The following is a 15841-nucleotide window of genomic DNA, read 5'->3' as shown; positions in this document are numbered from 1 at the left end:
ACATCCTTTTCTTTTGTTTCTTTCTTCTCTTCTCTATGTTCTTTCTACTCTCCCCAGGATTCACATTGATATGCCAAGAAGATAAAGATGTCATGTCATTTTATTTGTGTTTCAAATTTCATTGTAATTCTTTTGATTAATAGTTTTTGCTTTAGGTCTTTTTTTTATATAAAATTAATCTCATTCTTTGATATTTGGGTGGTTTAGAATTGAGTTTCATGATTTTTTTATGAAGTTATTCCGATCTCATGACTTGAGTTATACATTTGAAATGTTAATTTGGGTTGCCGTTAGTCTTTTTTCTTATATCCTTTTTTAATAGTGCCTTTTCTTTTTCCAATTCAATCCTCAAATGCTGAATTTATTGGACATTGAGTTTCATGATTTTCTATGTTTTTTTTTTATGAGGTTATCTCAATATCATGATCTAAGTCGCAGGTTTAAAGGGTTAATCTAGGTCGACCAGGTCTTTTTGGATTTTTTTTAAGATTGAATATTTTTCAATTTATTCAATATTGAGTTAATTTGATAATTGAGCTTCATAGGTTTTTTTTTTTTTTTTTTTTTTTTTTTTTACCTTTTATTAGGTTATTCCCTTCACATGATTTCTTATGGGGTTTAATAGGCTTATCTAGGCTTGCTGCTGTTTTTTTTTTTTATCAATTGATTTTTTTTATCCTATATTTGGATTGTTGTGGATTGAACATTATAATGATTTTGGATGTGCTTTTTATGATGTTATCCCAGCCATAGAACCCGAGTTGTGGGTTTGACATGCTCACTTGAATTGACTCAGGTTGTTTTTTGTTTTTTTTTTATTTCATTTTTCAACGTTGGGTATTTAAGAATTGATCTTCATAATTTTTTTTTTGAAAAGCATTTCATTTGTGCTTGTCATCATGATTATTTTTTTTTTGTAAAAAAAATTATGTCATTGCTTTTTATTTTTATTATATAATTAAATGAAATCAGCATACTGAACCCATTAATTCTATGACATGAGTAACTTAGTTTTCATACTTTTTTAAAACATACTGACATCACTTGAATTTTTTTTTCTTTTTTATATGTTAAAAAAATTTAGCCAATCCGCAGCATAATGCTTTCCGCTTTCCACTTATCTAGTAAATATACATCAACGATCATTGTTGGAATTCTGCTTGCAAAAACCCATTCTCATATTCGAATAGACTCCTTAATTATTGGATGAAGAGTTTGTTTGACATGATTTATAAAAACGATAATTCAATCTTAATTTTTTCATACATATAATTTACATTTCCTCGAGTCAACGGGGATGGCAAGAAGTTGATGGCGGTTTGATACACGTAGTTCTGATCAAGAACCATTGGCGCAGGATGTAACATGCCAAACGGATAAAAAGCCATTCAGATTTGACTTGTACAAAGAAAGTAGATTTTCCATTATCAACAGGCACAGAAAATACTAGTAGATGCTCTCTGTAGACAATGGTATATTCTCAATATAAAACAGCCAAAAGAGGAGGAAGAGGAGCTGGTTAGCTGCGTAGGAATCTTCTAATTTTATCCTTCGATCCTCAAAATGCAGTCATTTAAGGACTTTGTTTTGTTGAATTCACTAATTGTTCCGTAGAAACATAATCTAAACACACTAGGCACCCACTGAGGCTGCTGATCAGCTAATTATAAACTAATTCACCACCTTTTACTAATCTATTCCTCTTAATATCTGCACTTTGCAATATCATAAGACAGGATCCTTAGCAGTGCTGCTAAAAAGAAAAATAGAATCCTTGACAATAATGACAGAAGATCCATTGTACAGGGCCAAGTGTACTCCCACTTAGAGTTTTTAACCATTTGTCTCCAAATCCAACTCCTGCAAGAATCCTCTTATAACGCGGTGCTTAACGCTGAGTTCACGCTAGCAAGGCACAATAAATCTCCTGATCTTTGTTGAATGATTCCGTCTGACCTAATCACTGACGCCATAATTCTCCAAGCATAGCCAGTCCTTCCAAGCTCTCTGTAGACGTGTTTATTAGTTAACGAGTGCTAATGGAGCCTGCATTTTGCCCCTGCCGCCCCTCCCTCTCTTTAAGAAAAAGGGAGGCACTTATGAGTAGTGCTCTTGCCATTTTCACTGTGATAATGATGAGATTGTACAACGTATATTATATATGATTTTTTTCCCTCTCTTTAAGAAAGTTTTATTCTTATTTCCCAGCAACCAAACAACGAAAACCAAGCAGCGATGGTCAGGAAAAAGAGGGGGAGAGGAGAATGATCTACCCCATCTCCTGACTAACGCGTCTTTCGACTTGAATACAGGAAAAACCAGCTATTTGAACAGAAGGAATAAATCTCAAGACACTTGTCCAAAGCATTGACCAATCTTGTCCTTGTCGATGGAAGTCACAGTGCACTGAATAAATTAAGGCCACTAAAACCCATAAAACATTTAAGCTTGGAAAGGAAAATATCAACATGTTATAATTCATGTAAGAAAAGAAATTTGATGTGAAAATATATTTTAAAATTCGAAAAAAAAAAGAGAGCTGCCGAGATTATTTTTTAGTGTACGGCATGCTTGACAGGCGCTCACGGCGTGAATCTCCGAATTTTACTCCGCTGCCCGTCCTTTATAATTAAAATCCAGAAAGGAAGAATTCCACCTGGAAATTACCACGACAAATTTAATTTACATTTGCATAAGCGAAAGAAAAGTATATCTCTTTTATGGAACGGCATTCATTTTGTGTGGCCTTCCGCTGGCTAAACTAGACAACTGTCCCAGCCTCTCTCTCTCTCTCCCTCTCTAGATTATCTCTTCAGCTCCCTCCTTCAAAATCCATCGCTTATTTTTTCTCTGTCCAAAATTCAAAACTTTCGCATTTACATAAACCACCGCTACGCTTGCCGGATTCTCTTACCTTAACAAGACAGTAGAGATTTAAACCCCTTAAAGATTCCTTGCTCTATAAAATCAAACGCCAGCGCTCCCTCCCTCCCTCCCTCTCTCTGGTAATCTCGAACCAATCAAGTGCCGATTGAGGCGCGGAGTGTGTTTGACTGTAAACGCTTAGAACATTTAATCCAATGAGATTGGTGCTTCTCTCCGATGCTTCGCTCTAGAAATGGCCTCTGCTTCTTCGTTGTCAGGTTTTTTCGCTTCTCTTTTTACCACTGAATCTTGATTTCTCTATTGAATTGCTCCTCAACTTAGCATCTCAATCAATTCAAGTATTTTAATCTGTGTTTTTTTCTTCCGGGTAATTGAATTAGGAGAATCCTGTCCTCACTTGATTTAGGATTTTCGGGATTTTGTTTTTTAAGAATTGCGTGGTTGTTAATTTTGCAGTTCCAGTGGAATGCTTGAATATATGTAAGTTATTATCGAAGGGGGATGGAAATGGGAGATATGAGTGTAGTGTGCTTTCTTGCGCGTGGAAAGCTCCTAGAGTTTTGACAGGGTTTCTGGCCAGCACTGCTCATCCATCTCCGCAGTGTTCGTCGTTCTCGTGTGGCCGAAATGGAAGAAGGAATCAGTTTAAGTCTGTAAGTTCCTTCCTTCACCTGCCTTCTAAAATTATTTCGAATTTATTGCCAGCTTAGCCTGTTATCCACCATAATTCTTCATAGTTTTATTTGGAAGCTATACCTAAAGCCTTGCGATTGTAAAGGAAATGAAAAGAAGATACGCAGTTAATTCTTCGGATTTTGATACCTAGGAGGCAAACGAAATGATCGGGATCTTTCATTTTGATAGCAGTGGTAAAATGAAAGGTTAAGTAGTTATATAGTTTACTCTGAATCTGAAACATAAAATATGGTTAGTTTTTGAATCTACTGCTCTTATGAGTCATTCTCCCTTGAAAGTGTGTGAGATCAGCGACCCCATCCTATCAAGTCAGTAGAAGATTCAAATGCATGCAGCTTCTTTGTTTAGCTGCCGCTAATTTTGGTGAGTTCGAGTTCATTATTGGAAATGGCCAATTTCTAGAATAAAATCTTGGATGAAAATATTCCCTTTCAGTGTAGCCATTTTTTGTCCAGACAAGGTCAGTTGTTAACCATCCACCTTTCCATATTCCTGTTAGGTGTTATGAAAAATCGCTTAAGAGCCAATCAGAGCATCTTTATCCAATAATTACTGCAGTGCTAGAAATACCATCATTTTCATATATTAGAGTGCCAAATTCTCCCTATCAAGTTCCAAGTGAACATGTGAAATTCATGTTGTTTATAAAACCAAAGGCAATCCTAATGCAACAGTCCATCAGTCTGTGGTTAGCATATTACAATAGTGCTACAACTCTGTTGTCTTATTACCAAAGTTTGCTTTGCAAACAATATTTTCATGATTATAATATCTGTGCCTTTTCTATGTTACATTGCCAGAGATGCAAAGCCTTTGATATTGGAGGTTGTTATTCCAGTGAAGATTCTGACTTTGCACTTCTTGGGAGATTTTTTAAATCCAGATTGCATCATGTAGCTGGTAAAAAATGGCAATTGTCTTCTTCATCATCCATTTCTGCAGATACCTTCAATGAAGTTTCTCCTGAGAGTTTGTGGGAGGTAAAATTGCACTATTGTTTCCTATGGTGTCTCTATAAACTTCTTGAAAGCGAGATTCTTTGTGGTATGGTTTGGCTTAGCTTACTTTGTGTAATTACCTCAGGATCTTAAGCCTACTGTTTCATACCTTTCACCGAAAGAATTGGAATTGGTCCACAAAGCTCTTAAGGTACTCTTGCTCTTGTATAATCTTCATGGACATATTCTTGCATGTTGACATAGGTGAAGTATTCGTGAACTAAATGTTTTGGTGGTACAGCTGGCCTTCGAGGCTCATGACGGTCAGAAAAGACGCAGTGGAGAGCCCTTCATTATTCATCCAGTTGAAGTTGCACGTATTCTAGGAGAACTTGTGAGTTTCCTTTAATTTATAATGTATGCCCCTTTCTTGACATTGACTTTTAACTAGCTCACTTGCCTGTTTATTAGGAACTTGATTGGGAGTCAATAGCTGCTGGATTACTGCACGATACTGTCGAGGATACGAATGTTGTTACTTTTGAAAGAATTGAGGAGGAATTTGGTCCTATTGTGCGCCACATTGTAGAAGGAGAAACTAAGGTGCTTTCTTTACATTGGTACATCTATGAACTAAGCAGCTGAAATTGTATCTTATACATTTTGTTTGAACACACAGGACATATTGATTCTAAGTTTCTTCCATTGGCTTAGGTATCCAAACTGGGAAAATTGAAGTGTAAGAATGAAAATGAATCGGTGCAAGATGTAAAAGCTGATGACCTGCGGCAGATGTTTTTGGCTATGACAGAGGAGGTGGTTCATTGCTTATAGATTTTTCTTTCCATGCATAATCTTATCCATTGTTTAAGCCATTTTACAATTAAACTACTGCTTTTTCAGGTCCGCGTTATCATTGTCAAATTAGCTGACAGATTGCATAATATGCGTACTCTTTCGCACATGCCACTGCATAAGCAGGTAGTGTGTTGAGATTTTAGATTTAGTTGGCTATTGACCTCAGCTATATTTAACATCACTATTTTGTCTGCAGTCCAGCATTGCAATGGAAACACTTCAGGTCTTTGCTCCTCTTGCAAAATTGTTGGGAATGTATCAAATCAAGGTATATCTATACACCTCTCTTTTACGTGTAAAATTCCTCTATGATTCTGTGTTGCATATAATTAGTTAGTGGTTGTAAACATGTTAACTCATGTTGTGTAACTCGCCTTGATTATATCAGGTGATCAAAATTTGAGATGTTGAGATAGAGAAATTCATGCTTCCAATTTTCATATATAGTTATTTCTGTTACTTAGTTCCATGCTGTGAATAACCAGATTTGAAATTTTAGTAAAATTTGAGGCAACGCATTCCTCTAGCCTTAGAAATTGTTAGAAATGGACCATTTAATTGTTTCATTCCTTGTCAATCTATACCATATTATGCTTATTTTTTGGTGCTGTGATATATTGTTCTCTTTAATTAAACTCATTTGCTCTACTAAGTGTGAATCCAACATGTTTTTCCAAAACTGCTGAATGACGTGCACTTTATTTCTCCCATCTGCTTTGGGCTTGTCCACTGTTAATCAACAGTTGCATGATGCCATTGGTGTCCTCTTCTATTTAAAAATCTGACTCCAAGTGCTTAGGATGGTCTCTGCTTGGAGAGCTTGTTATAGTTTTCCCCCCTGTTAATTTTAATCGATAACCTGACATGATCTTTGCAGTCTGAGCTTGAAAATCTATCATTCATGTATACAAATGCTGAAGATTATGCTAAGGTCAAGAGGAGAGTCGCAGATCTGTATAAGGAACATGAGAAAGAACTGGAAGAGGTTTTCCCTTTCTTTTCTTTCATGCATTATGTTTAGTTAGATCTCTAGAAGTATCTACTTTATGGTCATTATTAATCAAAGGTTTGTGCTTTTGTTTTAGGCAAACAAAATTTTGAAGAAGAAGATAGAGGAAGATCAGTTCCTAGACCTTTTGTCAGTGAAAACGGAAGTACGTGCTGTCTGCAAGGAGCCTTACAGGTGAAGCCATGAATCTTCTAATAGTTATTTTCTTCATTTATTTATTTGATCTGGTTGTTGATTTTGTTTGAACCAAGGATTTCATTATCTTTGTTTATTATTAATTGTTGCGAGTGATGATGTTTTACCTTAGATAGCCATATCATTATGTGATTAAATGGTAAGTTTTAAGTTAAATGGGCTTAGGCAAATGTGGTACTATGACAAGCAACTTCCTGAGTTGTCCTCATGTCAATCTTGCACCCTTAAAAAAAAAAAAATTTTTTTTTAGTAAACTCCCTTGTGGCCTGTTGGTTATGAGTATTGTCTGGCTCTCAAAAGGGTAGGAAGATGACCCTCGTTGATGCAGATGGTTAGCGAGTTTCTTATTTTACATCGAGTCTTCATGTCATCATTGTAGATTATAGTTGCTTTTAGTTTTTACTACCATCTTTTTCCCTCATGACCTGTTGAAAGTGTTACGTTTAATGTCCTTTTCTCTATGTTTGGTTTTCTTCGTCAATGATTTTGACTAGGAACTTTTGTTGCGTGCTTTCAGTATTTATAGAGCTGTGCTTAAATCCAAAGGCTCGATCAATGAAGTTAACCAGATTGCTCAGGTTTGTTTTGACATGTGCTTTGAGCCATCCCGAGAAACATCCAAAAGTGAAACTTCACATTTTTTAATTGTGTGTTGACACATTTGTCCTTCCAATTAAATCAGCTTCGAATTATCATCCAGCCAAAGCCATGCATTGGAGTAGGGCCTTTATGTAGTCCACAACAGGTATATCCCTGTCATGATCTATGGAAATGTGTCTTCTGCTAATTCTGTGACTTGGTGTACGTTATGGGCTTTTCTCATGGTCAGATCTTATGCAGATATGCTATCATGTTCTCGGCTTAGTCCATGGAATCTGGACCCCCATTCCTCGAGCTGTACGTATTCTCTTATTCTTCTTTCTGAAGCGTTAGCGCTAATATTAGACTGTTCATCTTGTTTTAATACATATTGAGCTATTTTCTAACAGATGAAGGACTATATTGCGACTCCAAAACCTAATGGTTATCAAAGTCTTCATACAACTGTAATTCCATTTCTGTATGAAAGCATGTTTAGACTGGAAGTTCAGGTATTCTTTGATGTTCATGTTTTACCAAGTTCCATTTTCTTCTGGTAGCAGGGAAAAGAGCTTTCATTTTTGCTTTTGTTTTTTTACCCTCATAGGAGAGCTTTGCTTGTGCTAGGAGAATTGTTGATTTCTTTCAGTCTTCAAAAGAAAATATTCAATTTATTTTCTCTGTTGTCCTAATTCACTCAAACAGTCACTGATGGTTCTTGTCAATTTTTAGTTAATTTTCATAGTCTTTCTGATTTAGGACTTGGTGCAACATATTTAGTTATAAATCCATCTATTTTGGCAGATAAGAACTGAAGAGATGGATCTGATAGCTGAGAGAGGCATTGCTGCTCACTATAGCGGGAGAGTATTTGTTACAGGTTTAGTTGGACATGCAATGCCTAACGGTAGAAGTACAAGAGGGAAGGCAGTCTGTCTTAACAATGCAAACATTGCACTCAGGGTACGTTAATTTTGCTCTTGATAAGTCAGTAATTTGCAAACGTCCATAAGAAGCTTGTAGGAGAGCCACTTTTAAGGTTCCGTGACTTTGATGCTAGTTTCATGGTTGAAGTCCTTTCTTTCCTCCAGATTGGCTGGCTCAATGCAATTAGAGAATGGCAAGAAGAGTTTGTTGGCAATATGAGCTCTAGGGAATTTGTAGAGACCATTACCAGAGATCTACTCGGTAGCTGTGTCTTTGTATTTACACCAAGGGGAGAGGTAAGATTGTGTATTAATTTGCACTTAAGAAATCTTTTTGGTAAGAAATGATGAATTTACATATCAGATGTGCAGTTCTGGATTTTGATATTTGATGATATGGTACAGATAAAGAATCTGCCAAAAGGAGCAACTGCAATTGACTATGCTTATATGATACACACTGAAATTGGCAATAAGATGGTGGCTGCAAAGGTATTGTTTTTTGGTCAATATCATATTCTTTTATTATTGGAGGGTTACTAAAAATACAAAAGCAAAAACAACAAAATTCTATGTCTGAATTCTGCATTTCCCCTTTTGCAGGTCAATGGTAATCTTGTCTCTCCAATGCATGTACTTGCAAATGCAGAAGTCGTGGAGATAATTACTTATAATGTTAGTATTTATTGATCTTATAATGTTTGTAATGTTTTCCAAAACTTTATGCTGTAGATCATACATATCTGATCCTTTGCATAATAGGAAATAAAAGATAATTTGCTCTTCCAAGTTCCAACTACTGGAGTTTGTGTAAATATCGAAGCTTAATGTGATTTTTGCAGCAAATGATCTCTCTTTGTAATGTGATGGTGTATTATAAAGCTATAGTGATTGGCATTATGATACATTATACGATGGTGTAATTATTCATCAACTTTTTGAGACTTTGCAGGCTTGCATATACATCTGAAACTTAAAAATGCACATCAGTATCCCCTTGTTCTGCTGCTCACCTCATAACTTCATTGTTTGCTCAGGCACTCTCTAGCAAATCAGCTTTTCAGAGGCATAAGCAATGGTTGCAGCATGCAAAAACACGCAGTGCAAGGCACAAAATTATGAAAGTAGGTTTAGTCCTATGAATTGAAAATACAGTTTTTTGTTTTTGTATTTCCTGCTGCTCTAAGAATAAAATGCTCTTCATCTGTTTAGTTCTTAAGGGAGCAAGCTGCACTATCTGCTGCTGAAATAACAGCAGATTCAGTAAATGACTTTATTGCTGATTCTGAAGAGGAGAGTGAGGTAGAAGATATCTCAGATAATAACAAACGGAGCAGACCTCTGTGGGAGAAAATACTTATGAATGTTGTGGAAAAGTCATCCCAAGGGAAATGTTCAAATGATTTTTTGCCCGTGAACTATGGAACTGTGTGGACCCCCAAGGTCAATGGGAAACATAATAAGCATGTGCAGACCAAGGGGGGTTTATTATCTCAGGGAAATGGTGTTGCCAAGATGATACAAGCTAGCATTCCAAGGTACAAGGAAGTCTTGCCTGGTTTAGAAAGTTGGCAAGCCAGCAAGGTTGCCTCTTGGCACAGTCTTGAAGGGCACTCCATCCAATGGTTTTGTGTTGTATGCATTGATCGAAGAGGTAATTCTTCTTTCAGTCGGCGATGGTTTGTTTTCCACCTCATGGTTGCATATTTAATGAACTCTCAAGGTTGTGATTGGCCCAATCATGGAATGATAAATTGTTTTTTCTCCAAGCTTGAAACTCGCGGTGAAAATCTGATCATTCCGTAGCTGCTGGAATAAATCTCATAATTTATTGGGGTGATGGCTTTCATTTTCCTTTCTAATATCAATATTTCTGATTGTTTCATGTTGACCATGTAAATATTGGAATACAATTTCAGGCATGATGGCTGAGATTGCAACAGCATTGGCAGCTGTAGACATCAATATATGTTCTTGTGTGGTAAGTAAGGACATCATACAGTGAAGTACTGAACATGCTCTATTAATGATCTGGTCAACTGATAGACTAACGTAATATCTTTGATTTCAACCATCAGTCGGAGACTGATAGAGGAAGGGGAATGGCTGTGATGCTGTTTCATATTGAAGGCAACCTTGATAGTTTGGTAGGGCAATTGAGAATCCATCTCCTTCATGTCCTATATTTCTGCTACTCCTGTGTCATTGCTCTCCCTCTCTCTATTTTTCCCACGGTTGTGAAATTAGTTGGTCATGACATGTCTTCTCCTACCTCTTTCAGGTTAAGGGTTGCTCAAGTGTGGATCTAATTCAGGGTGTTTTAGGATGGTCTACGGGATGCAGCTGGCCAAGCTCAACAGAAAACCATCTTCTTGAATGCTAATTGATTGGTGGCCCCAGCTGTTGCAAGCTTGGGTAAGAAATTTTGCCCCCAGAAAACTGAGGTTCTGGTGCTCTTACATTTTTGGATAATTAGCTTTATAGTTCTCAAGTATTTTGTTGTCATTGGGACAAATAAAATAAACCAGCAGCAGCCAATTGAGCCAAGTCTGCCTGTGGAGATTCAGGGCATTGTATATAGTGAAAGAGTGGTAGTTAAAAAGTATACACATGTAAAGATACTTGTGAAGAGAGGATGGTGAAACATCTAAACAAAAAGGTGTTTTTAAGAGTTCTTGCCGTAAGATGACGCCTTTTTCTTTTTCTTGATATAAGCTGCTCCTTTGCCCGTGAATTGTTGTCTTTTTTTCATGCAAGAAGCCTATGTTTTACTGCTTGAGAAACCCAAGTTTTCCATGGACCAGCATGGCTCCACGTCTAGGAGCCCATAACTCTTGAAGTAGCGTAGCTACAGAGGATTTTTTATTTTTTATTTTTTATTTTGTGTCTCTTTGCCCTTTACAATTCTAATCCTCGGTAGTTATAGCACCGTCCTCGGAGAGAGCTCACTTTTGCCGAGGCCTGAGGGTGCTATTGCATTTTAATATCTAGAATCGGCACCAGCCTTGGTTACCATAAGCATGACAACCAAACAATTTTTCTTAAGAATATATGTTTGGATATCTGCGTTAATAAAAAAAAATTAACAACAAAAGTGCTGGTAGTAACATCGAACAAACCCAAATCTTCCTCCGTGTCGGCTCTGCAGTTTGATTATTAGCTTCAACAAGTTCTGGCATTTCTTTCTTCTTCAAGGACATTGGTTTTTTGCTGGTTTCATGATTATCTGTGTCATCGTTGAGGCTTTTTGCTGTTGTTGGAATCACCAAAATCTTTAGTTTTGTTGCTTCCATCTCCCTCAACAATCTTCTCTTTGATTTCGTACGTGAGCGGAAAATTCTTTAAACTGAGTTAAAATTTTATGATGATTGGAGATCAAGAAAACTTTTTTTAAAAAATCAAAAGTTACTATTTGAGATTGTCTTGTTTACTTGATGTATTAGGATTCTTTTATTTTTTTCTTAACTAGTATATAAGCAATCTAAGAGCTGTAATAGAGTTTTTATTGAAGATTATAGACATTTTATAAAATATCATAGATTTTCTCTAATTTACCATCAGTGTTAGGGCTGTATTGTATTCATGCTATACATCGCGTCAGCTATACATCGTGTCAGTTGATTATTATGAACTTTGCAGGTTTACCGAGGTGCTCTTTACATCCGGAAGGCAATGCCTCTATTGAAACCTCTAACTCTTCAATTTTGGTACTTCCATCTTCCTCCACAATCTTCTCTTTCGATTCCAAACTTTGCGTGTTTATCATGATGTTCTTGAGTTCCAGTGACAATACCTCTATTGACTCTGCTGGCCAAATTACCTCAGCATTGGTCTCAGCGGAAGTGCTTCCTGTTTCTTCTGAACTCTCGTCACCTTCGTCCTTGACATCTTCTTCACTGCTATCCTCCTCCTCATCTTCAACCCAAAGCACTGCTACAGTTGTCTCAGCAGTCATCTTTTCAGCGCCAACTGCCTCTTCCTCCATAACATATTCTTCGCCGGAGTATCCCTCCTCATCTTCTTCAACCAGATTCACTGATTTAGTTTCTTCTTCCATAATCCTTTCACTATCTACTTCCTCTTCCTGCCTTTTAATTTCAATTCTTTCCAACCATGACGAGTTATCTTCGGAATCATTCTTGATATTGCCCTCCACTGCATTCATCGACTCGCTATCAAGTACTAGCAAGGGAAGTTCTTCCATGCCACAACAAATATCAAATGATGTAATCATTATTTCTTGTCTTGTATCATCAGCGAGGAGGAGCTCTTGATCATCGCCAGTGAAATTATCATTTTCGTCATTGATCATAGAGGCAGAATTCTCCTCCTGAACCAAATTTAACAAGGTATTAGTAATACATGATTATTCCAAGCTAGTTTTGAACTCCCTTTCCGCATCATGACAAGATCGTGACATCATATAGAAATAGACCCTAATGGATCCTTTATCTGTGTGAAAGGATGTTTAATGTTGGAAAAATTATCAACGATTACCAAAATCAAACTCTCAGTAGAGACCAGTTCAATAAAATCAACCTGGATTTCTTCTGCAGCCATCCCTGTAGATCCATCTGTCAAACTGCAAATTAAGAAACCATTCTCTTAATTCTAAGTATTGCTAACACAAACACACATATAACAGTGTCTTAATGCTGACCATGGATTCTGATGGAAAGTGGAGGACGGATTTTCAAGGGTATAACACAGGCCTCGAGTGCCTTTGGCTTCTTTTTTGCACGGTAAGCCCTCCTTGTCGGTGTCTCTTCTTCTCCTTCTCTTGACAGCAAAAGCAGCGGCAATCAAACTAGTAACAACGAATACTCCACCCAACACAACCGATCCTCCAATATTTATGGTTATTTGTGCCTTGTTTTTCCTATGTTTATGTTTACAAGGGCATTCAAGCTTCTCCATTGTTATTGTCGGGTTAAGTTCTGTTGCTGGTTATGATCGTATTGAAAGTTTGGCTTGGGTTTTAACGAATCCAAATGATTCCAAACTTGATATATGAGAGGAGAGATACCGGGGAGGAAATTAACTATTTTACCTCTAAAAAGCAAATCTTTTTTATTGATAGACTGACAGGCGTCACAGGCCAGATGTTTTGGTATTTTTATTATTTTTGTTATTATTATGTTCATTAAGTTTATTTCAAAAATATAAATATTTTTAAAATAAAAAAAAGTTGCTGCTGCTATTGTTTCTTTTTTATTTTCTTAATTACTGACAAGAAAGAGAGATAATACGCTTTTTCGTTTTGGTTGTTTTTTAAAATATTTTATAGTTATAAATATATTAAAATAATATATATTTTTTATTTTTTAAAATTAAGTAAAATGATTTAAAAATATTAATTTTAAATAAAATAAAAATTTTAAATTTTAAATTTTAAATTTTTTAAAACATAAGATCAACCATTCTAAAAAATAATAATTTGGGAGCCCCGTAAACCGTGTAAGCGGATGTAGAGATAAAAAAAAAGAGAGGGGGGGGGGGGATCGATGATTTTCAATCCCTTTTACAAGCCTGGGAGAAAAGAGTAGAGGGGAGGGAGCATCGAACAACCTAAATCGGAGCAGACCTGGTCAACGCGCTGGATTTTTCTCTCTTTATTTGGCCTCGAGGTTCATGTTTTCAAGGATCTCCTCTAATTTTTCTATGGATTTTTTTTTCACGAAGGGTTTGTTGCCCAAGTTGTCTTTTGATTTCTCTTTCCTTTCCTTTCCCATCCCTTTTTTGTTTTTCCCCAAGGTAAGATGAGAAGTCCAGGTTTATGAGTTCTGTGGACGTGGAAGGAGATGTGCAGAAATGGAGAGGGGTTGGCATGGAGAATCACAAGTAAAAGATTTTGTTTTTATTTTTTATTTTTATTATTTATTATTTATCTTAACCTCTTTTTACCCTTTGTTTCTTGAATTTTTTAGGATATTATTAATAATACAATACCAAAAAAAAAATAGTATGGGTAATGCATGTTGAAGTCAATTGAAAAGCAAACAATTTTTATTTTTATTTTTTATATAAAGTTCAATTATAAAAAATAATAAATTATTAAACAATTCAATAAAAAAAAAACAATTAAAAGTAAAAAAAAGAAAAGAAAAAAGCCAGGTGCGTAGGCTGGCCCAACACCTATGAGCCTTAAAAATACATGTCTAGAATTTTTTTTTTTAATGTCTAGAACTTTTTTTTTTGAAGTTGTGCACCGCAAAGACAGCAAACGATATTTTTGTTGTTCAAGATTCCAACAACCACATGTTTCTAGAAAAGCGGGTACCAGCCACCCCGAGTTATCAAAAAAAAAAAAAACAAAAAAAGCGGGCACCTAGCTCTAAGACGTGAAAAACATATTTTCATTTATGTTTATCCAAAAAAACCAAATAAACACTCTGAGAACCTAAAAAAAATACTCATTTTGGTATTGAATCAACATTTAATTAATTAAAAAAATAAAACTAAATCCAAAAACAAAATCTCAAAGTCAGATCTTTTTTTTTCCGGCAAGACAAAAGCCCTTAAATATAAACAACAAGAAGGAAATCAATCCGTTACAACAGCTTTAAACAAAGTACAAAATAGATGAATTGTAGTCATGGAGAGAAGACAATTTAATAACCAGCAGGGGTTGATGTAGGTTTCGTCGAGGTGTAGAAGAAAGTCCTCATGGAGTACAGTTTTATTTTCTTGTCATGGAGAATGTGATAAGCTGAAAGGGGAGCACCGGTGATCCCATAGTTCATATCTGTTGGAACGTTGCAGGTTTTCAATGGAGAGCTTTCAAGGTAAGCCTTGCATTCTGTGAGCTTTAAAGCAGGCAATGTTTTGAAGTAGTAACCCTTTGCATTAGTTGCTTCTGTCAAGCAGGAGAAAGGGACTTTCTTGTAACCATACTGGTCCACAGCAGTACACGCTATTCTTATCACAGCTCCTGCACACACAACAAATATAGTTTTTGTGAGGAAAACTTAACAAAAGAATATAATTGATCAGCAGCGTCTGTAAGAATAATAATACATGCGAAACAAAGTATTACATTGAATCCGAGGAAGAATAAAGAGGGTGTAGAAATTACCTTCAATAGGGGTATAGTTAGAGCCTTGTTTGCAGAGGACAAAACCTTCGATGCCGATTGGGCTATAATCATAGTCCAGTTTGTCATTCCTTGGTTTTGGTATGTATAACTTTGGTTCCGGGAGGTTTGGTTTTTTGGCATACCCATCATGTGGCGTGATAATCTCTGGCTTTGTTGGAGTTGACTTTGGTTGTTCGTAAACCTTCCCTTTTGGGTCATAACCATGATCGGGTTTGGGTACAGTCATCTTTGGTTTTGGGTCATTACCATAGTTGGGTTTCGGCATTGTCAATTTCGGTTTGGGAACATCTGGTTTTGGGTTGTAACCATAATTTGGCTTGGCAGTGTCTGGTTTGGGGATGGTTGGTCGGCCAACGTATGGTTTTGAGTCATACCCTTTGTCTGGTTTTGGTTCTGTGAACTTTGGTTTGGGGAGGGCTGGCTTCGGATTGGAGTCGTAAGATGGTTTGTGGAGGTCTGGTTTGACGACGTGTGGCCGTGTTTTGGGGTCATAACTATACTTGGGTTTGGAAGTGTCTGGCTTTGATTTTGAGTTGTAAGTATGATATGGCTTGGTTGTATCTGGCTTTTGGTCATAGCCGTAACCGCCAGCGGAGGCAATCACTGACAATGACAAGAGGAGGAATAAGGTGGCGGTGGAGGAATGGGTTAGAGCCAT

At 36.5% G+C, this 15841-nt stretch overlaps 3 protein-coding genes across 4 annotated transcripts; 1 reads left to right on the top strand and 2 right to left on the bottom strand.

Annotated features, from left to right (window-relative positions):
• The first annotated feature begins 2731 nt into the window (after nt 1-2731).
• On the top strand, nt 2732-10821 carry LOC118041487 (putative GTP diphosphokinase RSH1, chloroplastic). The gene is made up of 24 exons (XM_035048845.2): nt 2732-3143; nt 3343-3539; nt 4383-4562; nt 4666-4731; nt 4822-4914; nt 4992-5123; nt 5235-5336; nt 5424-5501; nt 5575-5646; nt 6256-6363; nt 6464-6561; nt 7100-7160; nt 7265-7327; nt 7423-7479; nt 7572-7673; nt 7966-8124; nt 8253-8384; nt 8493-8579; nt 8691-8762; nt 9125-9211; nt 9300-9741; nt 10007-10068; nt 10166-10234; nt 10369-10821. The coding sequence occupies exons 1-24, from the start codon at nt 3119-3121 to the stop codon at nt 10468-10470; spliced, it is 2646 nt and encodes an 881-aa protein (XP_034904736.1). The 5' UTR covers nt 2732-3118; the 3' UTR covers nt 10471-10821.
• Nucleotides 10822-11209: 388 nt separating this feature from the next.
• LOC118041488 (uncharacterized) lies at nt 11210-13351 on the bottom strand. 2 transcript variants are annotated; one of them, XM_035048846.2, is made up of 3 exons: nt 12748-13351; nt 12585-12669; nt 11210-12417 (listed from the first exon to the last, which is right to left on the bottom strand). In XM_035048846.2, exons 1-3 carry the CDS (start codon nt 13002-13004, stop codon nt 11701-11703), a joined length of 1059 nt encoding a protein of 352 aa, XP_034904737.1. In that variant the 5' UTR covers nt 13005-13351; the 3' UTR covers nt 11210-11700. The 2 variants fall into 2 exon arrangements, with proteins under 2 accessions (XP_034904737.1, XP_034904738.1); XM_035048847.2 differs by having other exon boundaries at nt 12627-12669.
• Nucleotides 13352-14698: 1347 nt separating this feature from the next.
• LOC118041862 (uncharacterized) lies at nt 14699-15841 on the bottom strand. Its single transcript, XM_035049378.1, has 2 exons — nt 15163-15841; nt 14699-15018 (listed from the first exon to the last, which is right to left on the bottom strand). The coding sequence occupies exons 1-2, from the start codon at nt 15839-15841 to the stop codon at nt 14699-14701; spliced, it is 999 nt and encodes a 332-aa protein (XP_034905269.1).

The sequence above is a fragment of the Populus alba genome, chromosome 14 (genome assembly GCF_005239225.2).
Source record: "Populus alba chromosome 14, ASM523922v2, whole genome shotgun sequence".
NCBI classification, from domain to species: Eukaryota; Viridiplantae; Streptophyta; class Magnoliopsida; order Malpighiales; family Salicaceae; genus Populus; species Populus alba.
The sequence above is the reverse complement of the archived record's forward strand: the minus strand, read 5'-3'. Positions and strand labels throughout refer to the sequence as shown.